The sequence below is a fragment of the Euleptes europaea genome, chromosome 14 (assembly GCF_029931775.1).
Source record: "Euleptes europaea isolate rEulEur1 chromosome 14, rEulEur1.hap1, whole genome shotgun sequence".
Classification (NCBI taxonomy): Eukaryota; Metazoa; Chordata; class Lepidosauria; order Squamata; family Sphaerodactylidae; genus Euleptes; species Euleptes europaea.
This window is the reverse complement of record NC_079325.1, coordinates 18,539,121-18,554,160: the sequence shown is the minus strand read 5'-3', so window position 1 is coordinate 18,554,160 and position 15,040 is coordinate 18,539,121. Positions and strand designations below refer to the sequence as shown.

Genomic DNA, 15,040 nt, shown 5'->3' with positions numbered 1-15,040 from the left:
GGGCAGAAGGACTTATATTTCTGTGGATATGTCCAATCTCTCCCCTCCCCAAGTTTTTTATGCCAATATCCATCACATCTTATGATAATGTATTCCATTGATTAGGTCTGTGCTGAGTAAAAAAGTACTATTCTCTGAACCATCAGTGTCATAGAATGACATAGAGTTGTTTAATATTATGACAGACAGATGATCTTTTAAATTGTCCAAGCAGTTCAAAATTGTATAAACCTCTGTTAATAGCTCTTGTAGGTTATCCGGGCTGTGTAACCGTGGTCTGGGTATTTTCTTTCCTGACGTTTCGCCAGCAGCTGTGGCAGGCATCTTCAGAGGAGTAACACTGAAGGACAGTGTCTCTCAGTGTCAAGTGTGTAGGAAGAGTAATATATAGTCAGCTATATATTACTATATATTACTATATTAATATATAGTCAGCTATATATTACTATATATTACTGACTATATATTACTCTTCCTACACACTTGACACTGAGAGACACTGTCCTTCAGTGTTACTCCTCTGAAGATGCCTGCCACAGCTGCTGGCGAAACGTCAGGAAAGAAAATACTCAGACCACGGTTACATAGCCCGGATAACCTACAAGAACCAATGAACTCTGACCGTGAAAGCCTTCGACAATACTCTGTTAATAGCCTCTCCCCTAAATTGAACAACCCAGCCTAAATAGTCTTTTCTCCTAGGGGAGGATGATTCAATCCGGCGATAATTTTAGTTGCCCTTTTCAAACTCTGGTATATATTCTGAGATGGGAATTGTACACAGAACTGTGCACAGTATGCTAAATGGGGTTTGTACCATAATGGCAAGATATTTGCTGCTATATTCACTCCCTTTCCTAATGATTCCTAACACTGAATTTGCCCTTTTCACTGGTGCAGCACAAAGAGTTGACATTTGTAGTGGACTTTCCACTGTGACCAAGACATTCCCTGGATGTCTCAAGACAAGCAATTAGACCTCATCTGCACAAAAGTGAAGTTTTGATGATAGTTGCAAGTCAACTATCTACTTCTACTATTACATTTTCTTCTCTACTACCCTGATTTTTTTGTGTCTCAGTATCACAACCCAAGTCTTGGTAGGGAATAATATTTTTGTCTTTTTTTGGCATGGGATTTCTATCCATAATGACCCTGAATAAATCTAGCTTCTTTTAATATTTAGAATTTAATTGACTTAATGCATTCCTTGAGCCCTGACCTGGATGGCCCAGGCTAGCCTGAAGCAGGGTCAGCCCTGGTTAGTATTTGGATGGGAGACCACCAAGGAATACCAGGGTTGCTGTGCAGAGGAAGGCACTGGCAAACCACCTCTGTTAGTCTCTTGCCATGAAACCCCCCCCAAAAAAGGGGTCGCCATAAGTCAGCTGTGACTTGACTGCACTTTACACACACACAATGTGTTCCTTGAAACTTAGAGCAATACCACCATGAGTACAATCTCCCATCTTTTCTATAAATTTGATTTCCAAGGATAACTATTTTCCATTTTGCGAATATCAGAAAAATCAATCTCTATTTTCTATAATAATTTAGACATTCTAATTCATCAGTTTTGGCTTTTAACATTTTTGGATTGCCAGGTCAACGCATACCTGTGACTGTATTCCATCTCTGTAGAGAGGCATAGTCCCCAACACTGTTGAACCTGTGGGCACTTCTGGAATTTCGAGAAAGGGCAGTGCGCAACATAGGGTTGCCAACCTCCCGGTACTAGCTGGAGATCTCCCGCTATTACAACTGATCTCCACACGACAGAGATCAGTTCACCTGGAGAAAATGGCTGCTTTGGCAATAGGACTCTATGGCATTGAAGTCCCTCCCCAAAACCCACCCTCCTCAGGCTCTGCCCCAAAAACCTCCCGCCGGTGGCAAAGAGGGACCAGGCAACTCTTGTGTAGCACCACAAAATGGCTGCCATCATGGAACAATTATTTGAGGTGAGGTGTTCTCAAGCCAAGCATACTCTTATGGTCAGGCAGCTATTTCCAAATTGACTCTCCCTGCAAACCCAAAGCCTTTTGGAGTCTCCTGAAGCACCTCCTGCTCGGGTCAGGTGGAGGAAAGCCAGGACTGACTATTTGCTTGGAGGATGAGCTGTTTTGGGGCAGATGCAAGTGGATACAAGAAAACACACAGGTGGCATCATGGTGCCCACAAATTCTGTGTTGAAGACAACCCCCCCCCCCAAGTGTCTTATTTGTGTGTAATTTTCTCTGTTATTTATTAGACTTTTAAATGCTGCCTTTTTCTCCAAGGAAGTCAGGATGGTGTATCTTGAAACAATCCAATAAAGTAGATTAAGCTATGAGAGTACCTGGGCTAGTATCGCCTTAATGAACTTCAGGGCTGAAACTCTCCATGTTGCTCTTTATTGGTTCCCAGTTTGAGTGGTTGTTTATTCTACCCTCACTTTGAGGATGGAGACAAATTAGAGCATTATCTCTAATGACTAGCTGGACCAGGTAGCATTTCTGAAAAGGCCCTTTTGGAGGCCCAGAATTTCAGCCTCCTCCTAATCGAAATGTGACTTCAAAGACCCCCTTGATTATATTTTCCAAGGTCATTGGTACACTTACAGTACGTGCGATAACTACTGATACACTGCGTTTTGGCACTATGACAAGTTTTTCTGGGAGGCCTCTCAACAACTATCTCAAACAAGCAGATTGCCCTTTCTATGCCTGCCTGTCTTCTCCTCAATTTGTTCACTGTTTTATATGGATAATGGATCCTGAGCTCTTATTGTATGTTATACCTGCAGTGGTTTTTGGGAAATTTTGTTTTCCCCCTTAAGTATGGGCACCCCAGTTCTAATTAAAAGGCCTGTGTTTTCTTGAGGTTAAACATCTGAACGCTACTTAATCAGTCATGCAGATTTTCCTCTGAAAGATATGTTATGTAGGTTTTTCCCACACAACAACTCTTTGTGTAGCTTGCATAGTCACTGTGTATGCAGAGACATTTTTAGAGAATCTATGTGGCAGATTTCCTCACATTTTCATTGCTTCAGCCCCTCCACAACCACCACCCTGCCTCCTGCCTTACTGGAGGGCTTCTCTGGGCTTTAAAAAACCAACTCTTGATATATCGCCATAGAGTTATAATGAACTAACTGCTAGTTACTCTGAATTCCGAGCTTTTTTTTTTAGAAGTAAGTAGAGCCATTCACTCCAAAGATAAAAGGGAAAAGGCTTATCTCCATAATGAAAAGAACTTTAAATGAACTTTAAAAAAAAAAAAATCGAAACTGGGGATTCAGAGAAACTAAGAGATTGTTATAATGCTGTAGCAGTATGTCAATTGCCAGTTTTTTTAAAACCAAAAAAGCCTTCTGGGGGGAGGAGGTGGGGGAAAGGTGGGGCCTTCTACAGAAATGAGCACGTTCCTGTTCACATGGCATACAAATGCACTTCACAATTTCCAAAAAGATGGCACCAAACCAAGCTTGTGAACAGTTGTAGTAAAACGGGGGGGGGGACACAGGCAGCCCATTCCTGAGGAAAGAGGCTGCTCTGGTGACTGCAGGCAGTGACGCCGCACTGCCTCCAAAGGAGAATTCAGCTCCCCCCCTCCCCAATGAAGCCAAAATCCTGCCCTTACCTTCGAGGCCCTTGGAACCACTCCATTGGGTCCCACGGGGATACGCCACCTAAAAAGGGGGCATATCTCGAGGTGAGCAAGGGGAGAATTCCTGGGCCTAAAGGGCTTAGGAGGCTGCTTAAAGGCGGCTCCTCCCTTGGACCGGACCGGGAACGCCTCCTGGGAGGACGGCGCACGAGGCTGTGTCAGTGTCCCTGGGCTGCACTGCCGCGGCAGCCCCGGGAGGATGGTGTGTGCATCCCAACGCCGACATCTGTTACCCTCTAGGTGGCATAAGTGGCATGGGCGCCGGCACCGGCCCTTCCTCGCCTCCTGTGGACTTTCACCTGCACAGCAGGAATAAGCTGTATAAACCGATGATTGGAGCCAATGCCATGTGGATGCTCCAAAAAAATGCTTCGGTTTGGATGTCAAACCTCTGTGGGGAACAGCCATAGTTTATTTTTGTTAGGGGGTCCCATTCGGTTAATGAAAAGAACGCATGTTACTCCTTGTTTAGCTCTTTATAGCATGCAGTGCTGGTGATGCTTTCACAAACACACTGTAAGTTTGTGCGAGATGGGGGTTGGTACAAAGGCAAAAAGGTGATATTTTAAGTTGCCTAAGTAAGTATATTTTGTGAGATGTAGCATGAAAGGACAGTAGCAGTGTTTGAGGCAGCACACGCAGAGGAGATTATGTTCTGTTTTATTGTCTTCACTGATAGCCTGTTTTGTATAGCAGCTGTGGAGCACAGTAGCCCACGTTCAAATCCAAACTGTACCATAGAAGCTCAGTGGATGACCTGGGGCCAGTTCCTCTTTCTTTCAGCCTAACCTGTCTCCCAGGGTTGTTTGTGAGGATCAAAAGGAAGAGGTGAGAGCCATGTGATTCTGCTCTAAGATCCTCAGTGGAAGAGCAGGAAACAAATGTGGTAGACATCAGAGTTCTTTCTTGCTTAGAGACCCTGTCAGAATACAACCTTCTCCGTTTGGGGAGGGGCGGAGAGACTTGTCCTGTGTCTTTCCACTGAGTGCCGGCAAGCCAAGTAGAACATGCATCTAATTCCCAGCCACTTGGAAAGGGCAGCACTGAGTATTTGCTGTTCCATTCCCATTTTCTGTCACTGCAGTCATAGGTCACCCCCATTCAGCAAATTTCAGGAGTACAAAGTAAGTCCAGATAAAAATTGGAACCAAAATTCCAAGAGCCAGTTGCTCTGTTCACCCATTTCATAAGTTTTGCTGCCAATTGTCTTTGCCATATCCCCATTTAAGCTCCCGTCTCTTGTTCTTCCATATTACTGACCGCAACTACCCTTTTGCTATGTCTATTTTTAACCTTTTCTTTGTCCAGAGGCTGCCAAATGCTAGAAGGACAGAGCTGGGGCCGGGAGGGGGGGAGGAGAGAGAGACACAAGGGTTCTGTGTCATTTGACTGGCATGATGACACACAACCCTCTAAACAGTGACCGATGGGTCCTTTTGGGGCACTGGGTGTGTCTCTGGTTGCTTTGAGCTTTTTGGCAGAAAGGTTCAGCCACCCACTTTTAACCCTCTGAATCTCACAGCAGCCATTTTAATGCAAAGCAATCAGTGGTATGACAGCATGCACTCTGTGTTTGATCTGTGAGATATCTTGATAGAATGTTGGCTCTGCAACTGTATAGGGAGCAGGGCAGCTCTATAGCCAGTTCTCAGTGCCTCTTTGGAGAGCAAAGTGTATCCTGGAGGCGACTCAGACATATGGACTCAACCATAGATTCTCCTGGAACTGTCTTCCACGTGGACAATTTTGTTTCTGCTGCTCATAGCTTTTAGCTTTCTTGGTTTTGTTTCCTGTTCTTCTTGACGTTGATCTGTTATTATTTTCTGATACCTAGCATCTTGTTCTCTTCCACCACCCCCAGGAAACAGGAGCATTTCCAGGCGAATCCTGACAGTTACAATGGAGCCGTGCGAGAGAATTACGCCTGGTCCCAAGACTACAGCGACCTGGAGATCAAGGTGCCAGTGCCAAAGCATGTCCTGAAAGGCAGGCAGGTAATAAGTGCTCAAATTGCTGGTTGGCTTCTCATGGGTGATCAGTGCTTCACAGAGACACACGCCCTCTCCCGGCCTGACTCAGTGATGACGCGATCAAACATCCGTGTAGTATGATCACAATGGGTAGCCATGTTAGTCCATCTCTAACAGCAGAAAAGAGCAAGAGTCCAGTAGCGCCTTAAAGACTAACAAGATTTCTTGCAGGGTGTGAGCTTTCTCTGTATCTGAAGAAATGAGCTGTGGCTCATAAACGCTCATATCCTGCAGGAAATTTTGTTAGACTTTAGGGTGCTACTGGACTCAAAACAGTTTCTGTCTTGACATTAGGAAGAATTTTCTAACGGTTAGAGCAGTTCCTCAGTGGAACAGGCTTCCTCGGGAGGTGGTAAGCTCTCCTTCCCTGGAGGTTTTTAAGAAGAGGTTAGATGGCCATTTGTCAGCAATGCTGATTCTGTGACCTTAGGCAGATGATGAGAGGGAAGGCATCTTGGCCATCTTCTGGTCACTGGGGGTGTGGGAGGGGGAGGTAGTTGTGAATGTCCTGCATTGTGCAGGGGGTTGGACTAGATGACCCTGGTAGTCCTTTCCAATTCTATAATTCTATGATTCTATGACTCTTGCTCTTTTCTGCTATCTGTGTAGTATGTTTGTCTCCATCCTTCCGGCAGAGGGTCACACCTCCACCGTGGTAGAATATAATAGCCCTCATTTAGTTAGTTAGTTTATACCCCACTTTCTTTCCTGGCCAAGGCCGGGCTCAGAGCAGCTGACAATCATTAAGAACAGTTCAAAAACATAGAATTCAATACAACGCACTAAAATCAATAAAAACATTTAACAGTAAACTATTAAAACCTAATTAAACCAATTGGTGCACATTAATAAGACACTGGGCCACAGTGAGTCGGGGGGGGGAAGGCAGTCAGGGCCCCGCCACAAATCAATAAGATGGAACGAAAAGGTGAAAAAAAAAGGGGGGGGGAGGCCAGCTATGATATACACCATTGCTGCCCTCAGCCGTAGGCCTGGCGGAACATCTCAGTCTTACAGGCCCTGCAGCCTCTGTTGTATAGGCCTGTAGGAAATGGCTGTAGGACGACAGCAGTACTCAGACATTCAGTTCACCTCCTCAAGGCTCTGCTTGTGACCTGTCAAAAGAATATATGGCACATTTGCTCACTTCTCCCCTTGCCCTCTGCACAACTGCACTAAATAAGCTCACGGCCATAGATATGATGTTTCAATTATCCAGAGCCAGCTACCCAATAACTCATTTTGGTTTCAAACTTGCTTACGCATTGGATGGATGAATCCGAGTGAAGTGGATTGAAACTCATTGTCCCCCCCAGCAAGGTCTTGATTTACTTCTTTCATCCTAAGGAAAAAAAGGACAGTGTAAGCAATAGCGGGGCTATTATCTCAGCTGGGTAGAGGTCAGTTCCATACCTGGTAGCCTGAGAATGCCCCAGATAATCAGCAAATGTTCCTTTCATGGTAATTATAATTTTGGTATCGTTCTGAGATGATAAACCCCAAACCATTATTGTGCGGACAACTTCATTGGTTTCTAGCTGAATTTTTCCTGTGGGATGCTGTTTATCAGGATTTCTTTTCTGCTGAGTACCCTGGGATTCTGCCTCACGGAGCGTGAAGTATTTTTAATTGCCATTTGCTGGAGAAACTTCTTAAGTATGCAAGCAGGCCCACAGCCAGGATAGTGTCTCTTGCTAAAGCGTGTGGCAGTGGTGGGCGTTGATTTCGTTCCATGTAACCTCCTTCTGCCTGTGACATGCCAAGAAAGAGGAGTGAATTTGGTGAAACCCTAGTTCAGGAGGAGTTGGCCATCTGATTTCCTCCTGGCTGTTGCCTTTGACTCAGCTACTGCTTTGGAAGCTTCGAAAACCCTTGTGTGATCAACCTTCTGTGGGCAAATCTAGCATGTTTACATTTTACATGATTACTCAGAAGGAAATTTCCTTTTTCCTAATAGAGATGCGACTTCAAATCTATTTCCTCCACATTAGTTTAATAGCTTGTTCCTACAAATTGCTCCTGGGTGATTAGCTCCCTTCTCCACCTTCATCATTTCTACTGAAATATTTCTCTTTTTTCTGGACAGACAAAATAAACCATATCTGTCTTCGATGGGGCTGCCATGGCGATCTGCCTGTTAGCCAGAGGGAAGTTGAAGGGCCATACACAGACATACAGATTGAAGTGGTTAAAAGGGAGGCTTTTTTTTTTTGCTTCTTGCTATCAGGGAAGATGGGCACCTAATGATTCTGAATCTTCCTTCCATCTGGGAAATGGTTTGTTTTTCTCGCTTCTCAGTATTCAGGGTGACTGAATTGAGCACACTTGGTTTTTTGTACATCAGATTCAACCCACACTGCACTGTGTCATGCCAAAATAGCTGTGTTGTTGTAGGAGCATTAGTTGAAAGTACAGACCTGGAGGTATGGGTTGATGGCACAGCTTATAGTAGCTAGGGAGCCAGCAGAGGGAGCACAAAACATACCTTAAAAAATAAAGGAGCAAAATTTCTTGGCATGTTAGGAGGCATATGAAAGTACACACTGACTTCTGTGCAATTTGCTTCTCTGCTCTTGATGCAGTTTTTGAAGAAGGTAAGTTCTGAACACGCATTTGTATATCAGAATTGTCAAGCAGTACATTCAACTGGAATGCTGCGGTCCAGAAAGCGAAGGGTGATGGTTTTTATACTGTCTTTCATGTATGCTCAGTTTACCAGCCTGTGCTCCCCCAAACCTCTGCATCAGAGTATGTCCAAACTTAACACAGCTTCTCATCAGCAAGCATAGGTCACCCAACAGAGACACAAACCCTGCAACACTCCTAGATGCCAACTTTGTTTCCATATATACTCAGGCGGTACTGTTATGGCACCTAATAATATCAGCTGCGCCATCTTGGGTTCAACCGCTTGCACATCATCCAATTTAATATATACTATTACTTGTCAGCAGTGCCCTTCTAACTGTGAACGTTGGACAAATATGTTGGTCTCTGCATGAGAGAATCAGTGAACACAAATTGGACATAAGCAAACTCACCGTTAAGAAACCAGTGAGGGAACATTTTATTCTGTTGATTTATGACAGGAGTCACGTCTAACCTTTTTACCTTTGCTCCTCCCTTTCCCCTTTACACTGAGGGTTTCTACTTGAAAGATTCACGGTAGAATTGACATTAAGCCTCATTGCCTCCCACCCCCAACAATCTTCCCTGTAAGAGGAATTCCCAATTTGATTTTCCTTCATGTATCTACCTGAAGATGTTTCCTGTGACTCATGAAAGCTCATATTGAGATAAATGTTAGTCTTTCTGGTGCCACTGGACATTTGTTTTATTGAGCGCCGACATGCCTTTATCCTTGGCTTTAAAGTCCAGAGGCACCTAGGAAAGAACAGGCAAGGCTGAAGGTCAAGCTAGCTTACCAAAAATTGGGCCACAATAAATCAGTGGTGGCTTGTGCTTATTTTTCACCCTCAATCCCTTTTTAATGAGCAGCTCAGCTCAAGCCGTGAATACGGCTCCTGTCCCTGAAAGCCATAGTTTGATGACTGATGTAGTCACTTCATATTATTTTCTGTCTCATTTTACTTTCTGTTTCCCTGAGTATTAATCCATCTGCCAGGCAGCAGCCTGGTTTTGCTGCAGGAAAGGCAAATCTTTGTATTCAGAAAATGGAATTAGCTCGCACTGTTCTCTTTTTAACTTATAAACGGTACCACAATTACATCGATTTAACAATTATAATCTCATTTCAATTATTCTTGTTTGGGGCGGGGAATAGTATTTTTAGAAGTGTGCTCCGCTTATGGGAAAGGATCATAAACTGCCGAGCAGGAAGTAAAGGGTTTTCCCTTTCATCAGCCTTCTTGTCCCCATTGCCTTTACTATCTTTTTTTTTTTTTAAGCTTAAAACTAGAAATGGTGACCTCTGATAACCTGGGCCTGAATTTTGAGATCTTGCCTCCCGTACACCTGAAGCGCTTACTCAGGTTTGCCTGACTGTTGGTTGTAGCTGTTGTGAGAAATTGCCACCTACTCCTCAGCCAGAATCTTTAATTGGGTGTGTGTGTTTAACAAAATGCTGCTGTCTCCCTGTCCCCACCCCAGCCATGCGTCACGAAAGGCGTTAATTTGTGAGGGGGCTCCAAGGGGCTGAAATGGCATTCTCCTTCACCCTCGGTGACTGCTCAGCAATTAATTGATCAGCAGAGAAAGGCCGTTACAGTTCCAAGCTCTGCCTCTGTCAAAGCTGTGCGCCCCCCCTTCACGTTAATTTGTTGAAGCCCTCGATCCATCTTCTTCCGAGTACGCACAGCCCCAGCTGCATATGAAGAGAATCTGTAAACCTGAGTGGAATATCACCAGTGTGTCCTACCAGTGTGGAGCAGTGGCGTCTAATCTGGAGACCCGGGTTTGATTCCCCACTCCTGCACACGAAGCCAGCTGGGTGACCTTGGGCAAGTCACGCTCTCTCAGCCCCGCCTACCTCACAGGGTGTCTGTTGTGGGGAGGGGAGGGGAAGGTGATTGTAAGCCAGTTTGATTCTGCCTGAAGTGGTAGAGAAAGTCGGCGTATTAAAACCAACTCTTCTTCTATTCATAGCATTTACCTGTTTACTGTGGATGGTTGGTATAGCAATATTCACTACACCAAGGGATCCTACTGTAATCATGCAGATCGGGACTATTCAGTTGTATGGTGTGCATTATGCCAGCAGAGTATTGCATTTGCACTAGTGGTCAAAACATTTCCTGGCATGCAGATACAACGAAAATATTTGCCCGTTGCTGGTGATATAGGAAAAAAGATGCTGTGATGGACAGAGCCAACTCCGCCCCCTTTTGCAATATCTGCCAATCCCATTTGAACCCTATTGGCAAAGCAAGGACCAATCAGAGCCTCTTGTACTCTCGGGGCGGGGCGGGGGCATAATAAAAAGGACAGATTAAGTGATTTTTTTTAGTTGGATAGGGTGTAGCGGTTACCTAGGCAGCTTAGGGATTGCACTATATCCCAGAGTCTCTTCAGAAGGATGAAGTCTGGGTCAGTGTGATAGCCTAAAGTGGGCCACACTGTTTTAAGGTTTTCTGCTGTAGACTTTCTTGTGTGGAGAAAGCTACATGACAGCCTTCAGTCTGCAAGATGACAGTTTAGGTGAGGAAAGTGAAGAAACCTGATGGAAAAGTTCCTTTAACTTTCATTCCACAGTAATTGACAGTTGGTAGTTGTCTCCCTGTTTTGACACAAATTACTTGTTGCTGTAAGGAACTGCATCCGTGACTGCCACCACCACCAGCAGCAGCAGCAGGTGTTTATGTGCCAACTTTCTCTGCCACTTAAGGGAGATTCAAACCGGCTTACAATCGCCTTCCCTTCCCCTCCCCACAACAGACGGCCTGTGAGGTCGGTGGGGCGGAGAGAGCTGTGACTAGCCCAAGGTCACCCAGCTGGCTTCATGGGTAGGAGTGGGGAAGCCAACCCTGTTCTCCAGATCAGGCTCCGCAGCTCTGAACCACTACACCACGCTGGCTCTCCAACATTTCTTTCCAGTAAAATAAACTTGTTCAGTTTGCGTTTTAATTCTGTTTTTCTTCTTGGTTTATAAAACGGCAGACACGGTCTAGAGAGAAGTCTACCAAGGCAGGGTATAGGAGCCTTTTAACACCATCGCAGATTACCTCAGCGGAGTGGTTTTATTTTAGATGGCCACTGGCTGGCACTGTAGCATTGTCTGGCAATTGCTATATCTACCCTTGTCACCTCCGAGTACCTCTAGGAATTGCCAGGAACTCGTCAGAACGTCCAGCAAGTAGACTAGGCCTTATTTTTCTTTTTAGTTTTTCTCCCCAGGATGATCACTGTCCTCTTTGCCCCCAGTTTCCGCCTGCCAGTCAGCAGAGCATCTGCGGGCAAGGGCTGCAATTGGCTGGAGGTCTCCTGCCATAAGCCAGCATGGTGCAGTGGCTAGAGTGTCAGACTTAGGATTTGGAAGGACCAGGTTCGAATCCCCCCTCTGCCATGGAAGCTTGCTGGGTGACCTTGGGCCAGTTACACACACTCAGCCTAACCTGCCTCACAGGGTTGTCGTGAGGATAAACTGGAAGAGAGGAGAACAGTGTAAGCCTCTTTGGGCCCCCAGTGGGGAGAAAGGCAGAATAGAAATAAAGTATATATAAAAAAAAATAAGCAGGCAAATGGGAACCCTAGCTGACAGGCCAGTAAATAACGTTCTCAGTGGCTCATATATCAGTTGGCTTTGGTGATGGTTGGAGAAGTGTGGTGTTGGTTTTGCTCCTCAGTATACATAAGTCATTATAGACCTGCTAACATAAAGAGGTCAGGGCACAAGAGCACAACGGTAATTATTTGCTTGTGTCCCTCCAGCACCCCCTTAAGCCATTACATCTGTACAGAAATATTGGTCCATGCAGCATCCAAAAACAAGAACAAAATCCATGTGATACCAGGTTGGTCCAATAAAAGACTTCATGGATTTTGTTCTTGTTTTGGGTGATGTTTGGTCGTATACATTCTGGGCTGTGCTATTGCATATGTTCACAAGTTAACAAATTCGTACTGCCTCAAGCAGATCTCTGCAGAGGCATCATATAACTTTTCCGAATAAGGTTCTGGCCTTTTCTTGGTATATATATATTTAAATACCCCACTTTTCTACCGTTAACGTCTTCCAGGCAGCTTACAAATAAATTTAAGGAAGTTATTTTCAGTCTCTGCCAGTGCAGGCTTCCCCATTAAAATTTCCCTTGCTAGAAGAAATAGACGCCTTTGCCTTGCGCCTGATGTTCACGCATCCAGGGGCATGTACCACCGGGGCAGCCTCAATGGTGGCAGTGGAGCAAGGAGCCAGAGAATGCATAGCCAGTGTCGGAAATTTTTATAAGAGAAGATAGTGCTAAGCAGAACATCCTGTGGTCAGGCTGAGGCTTTGGTGCTTCTTTTACATTCTGCATGGCTACTAGTTCATGGTTCCTTTAAAAAAAATGTTTTCAGTGGCCATTGCCCACTGTTAAATAAGGTTAGGTACCTGCAATACAGTCATATATCTACTTCCAGTCTGTGTATAACTTTACATTCTCTCCGGACTTTATGACATTTTTCAAGCTCCTTGAAAGTGGAATAAATTAGGGCTGTCACCCAAATCAAGAAATAATAGAAAGCAATCCGAAGCAGATCTACTCAGAATCCTACTCAAGTCCACTCAATGGCGCTTACCCCAAGGAAAGTGATAGCACTGTTAGTTCATTAATTGCACAAGTTTTAGTTGATTTATCTGTTAACAGTGTATTGTTCGTGTGAACAAAACAGTAGTTTTAAAGTCATCACTATTTCATTGCAGGTGCCATCTTACAAGAGTCATTCCCTCTTGTGTGCAAGAGAATGAGAAATGCCTACTATAAGAATAGGTAGACTTGAGTCCAATAGCACTGTTCTACTGCAGACCAACATGGTTACCCTCTGATGCTATAAGAATGTTTGTTACCTGTGATTTTTGTAAGTACTTGCACAAACGTGTGTGTATGTATGTGTGTGTATACACATACACACACACACATACACACACACACACACATATATATATATATATGTTATTAAAAGTCTGATACCTGATTACTCAGGAGTATCCTTGTAATCAAGATTTGTTATATCAAGCCAATCAACAAAATAAATGCTGCAGCCCTCAAATAAATTGATAAATGAGAAAGAATTCTTTCTTGCAGTTCCCTTTGCTTTGCAGTCTCTTTTCACTTGTCTCACAAATCTTTTAGCTCCATAATTCTTATATGGCTGGGTTTTATTAGTCTATCTTTTGGTTCCCTGCTTGGCCGCCTGTTGTTTTACAGGGTGTTCACCTGAGCCTAGAGTCTAGACAATTATCTGTCCTACGTTTTTTTTCTTTTGTCTTAATTCTTTGGCATCAATCATGAGCAGTTACACACAGTTTCTTACTAAATCAGCTTCCCCCTCTGTTTACTTCCTACTCCGAGACAATGAGTCACTAAATGTCACCAAGGTAATGGAGAATGCAGGAACAGTTTCAAGTGAGAACTACAAAGCCCCACCAAGCTTTGAAGAGAGTCTAGGAAAACACGTAGGCAAAATACTATTGCAAATTAAATCTCTCCTCTCTAAATAAAGCCTTCATTCTTTTTGTTGGAGGTAGCGGCCCCTTTCCTGTGTCCCCAGCTTTGGAGTGCATGCAGTATCTTAAATATAGCCACTTCATGGATGTTCCTTTGCCTTCCTTGATGGCAAGTCTAAGATCACCTGCACAGCAGATCTCCCTGGATCTGCTGTATGATTAGTACTGCTGTTGTGTGCTTGGATGCCAACCTCCTGACAACAGGAGAGGATTGCTTGCTTGCCATAAAAACCTTTTCAGGATGTGTGTTGTATTAAAGAACTGATCCTTGCCCGTGTGCTTGCTTGCTCTCATTTTCCACCCAACTAAACCTGGTCTTGACATTATAAGCTGCAGCTGTGAAAAAAGGAGCTTTGAACCGGAGTGTGCATGCTTCTACCTGCCTCCAGAGAAACGAAGCACACCCACCTCAATTTGACCCATAGATATAAATAACCAACCCATTGCAACAACAGTTTTACAGTTTACATCATGCTAATCATGGGGCCTCTGCTAATCATAGAACCTCTGAGCCAGTTGGAAAAAATGGAATACTATATACTAGCATCTTCTCAGTCCAGGGATTCTCATTTTGAGCGTCGTGGACACAATTTAATAGTGATATATTGCAAATATCCTTGGACGGATGAATAAAAATCACTGCTTGAATCAAATCATGATTGGAAGAGACCAAAAGGGTCTTACTACAGTCCATTCCTCTTCTCTACCCTGAGGCAGATTGTTCAGTACTGAAACATACTCCAATGGATGCTTATCCAAACCTCTCTGTTTGCTTTTTTATCCTGCCTTTTAGCTAAAAGTTGCTGCCCAGCCACCCTCCACTGATAAGCAAGACTGCACAAATATTAAAGTTCAGTTTTTTAAAATGTTCCTTTTTTGTTGTTAAGAGCATCTGCTTGGCACGTGTAAGGTCCCAGGTTCAATCCCTGGCATCTCCAATAAAATGGATCAGGCGGGTGGGTGATGCAAAAGACCTCCTCTTGAGACCCTGGAGAGCTGATGCCAGTCAGAGTAGATGTTACTGACCTTGACAGACCAATAGTCTGGCTCAGTATAAGGCAGCTTCATGCACTCATGCACTTAGGGGATTCTCCCACAGGCCGGGGTTTAGCCACAATGGAGAGGTGCCTGACTGTTGCCTCCCTTCCATCTGATGGCCCTTTTGATGGCATCTGGAAGCTAAAGGGAAGGGAGC

At 44.3% G+C, this 15,040-nt stretch overlaps 1 protein-coding gene across 1 annotated transcript in view; it reads left to right on the top strand.

Annotated features, from left to right (window-relative positions):
• NUDCD3 (NudC domain containing 3) overlaps positions 1 to 15,040 on the top strand; it is a 64,892-nt gene that overhangs the window by 32,188 nt on the left and 17,664 nt on the right. Inside the window, exon 3 of the mRNA XM_056860651.1 lies at positions 5,513 to 5,645. Within this exon, the coding sequence (XP_056716629.1) occupies positions 5,513 to 5,645 (133 nt within the window). The remainder of the gene's footprint in view (positions 1 to 5,512; positions 5,646 to 15,040) is intronic.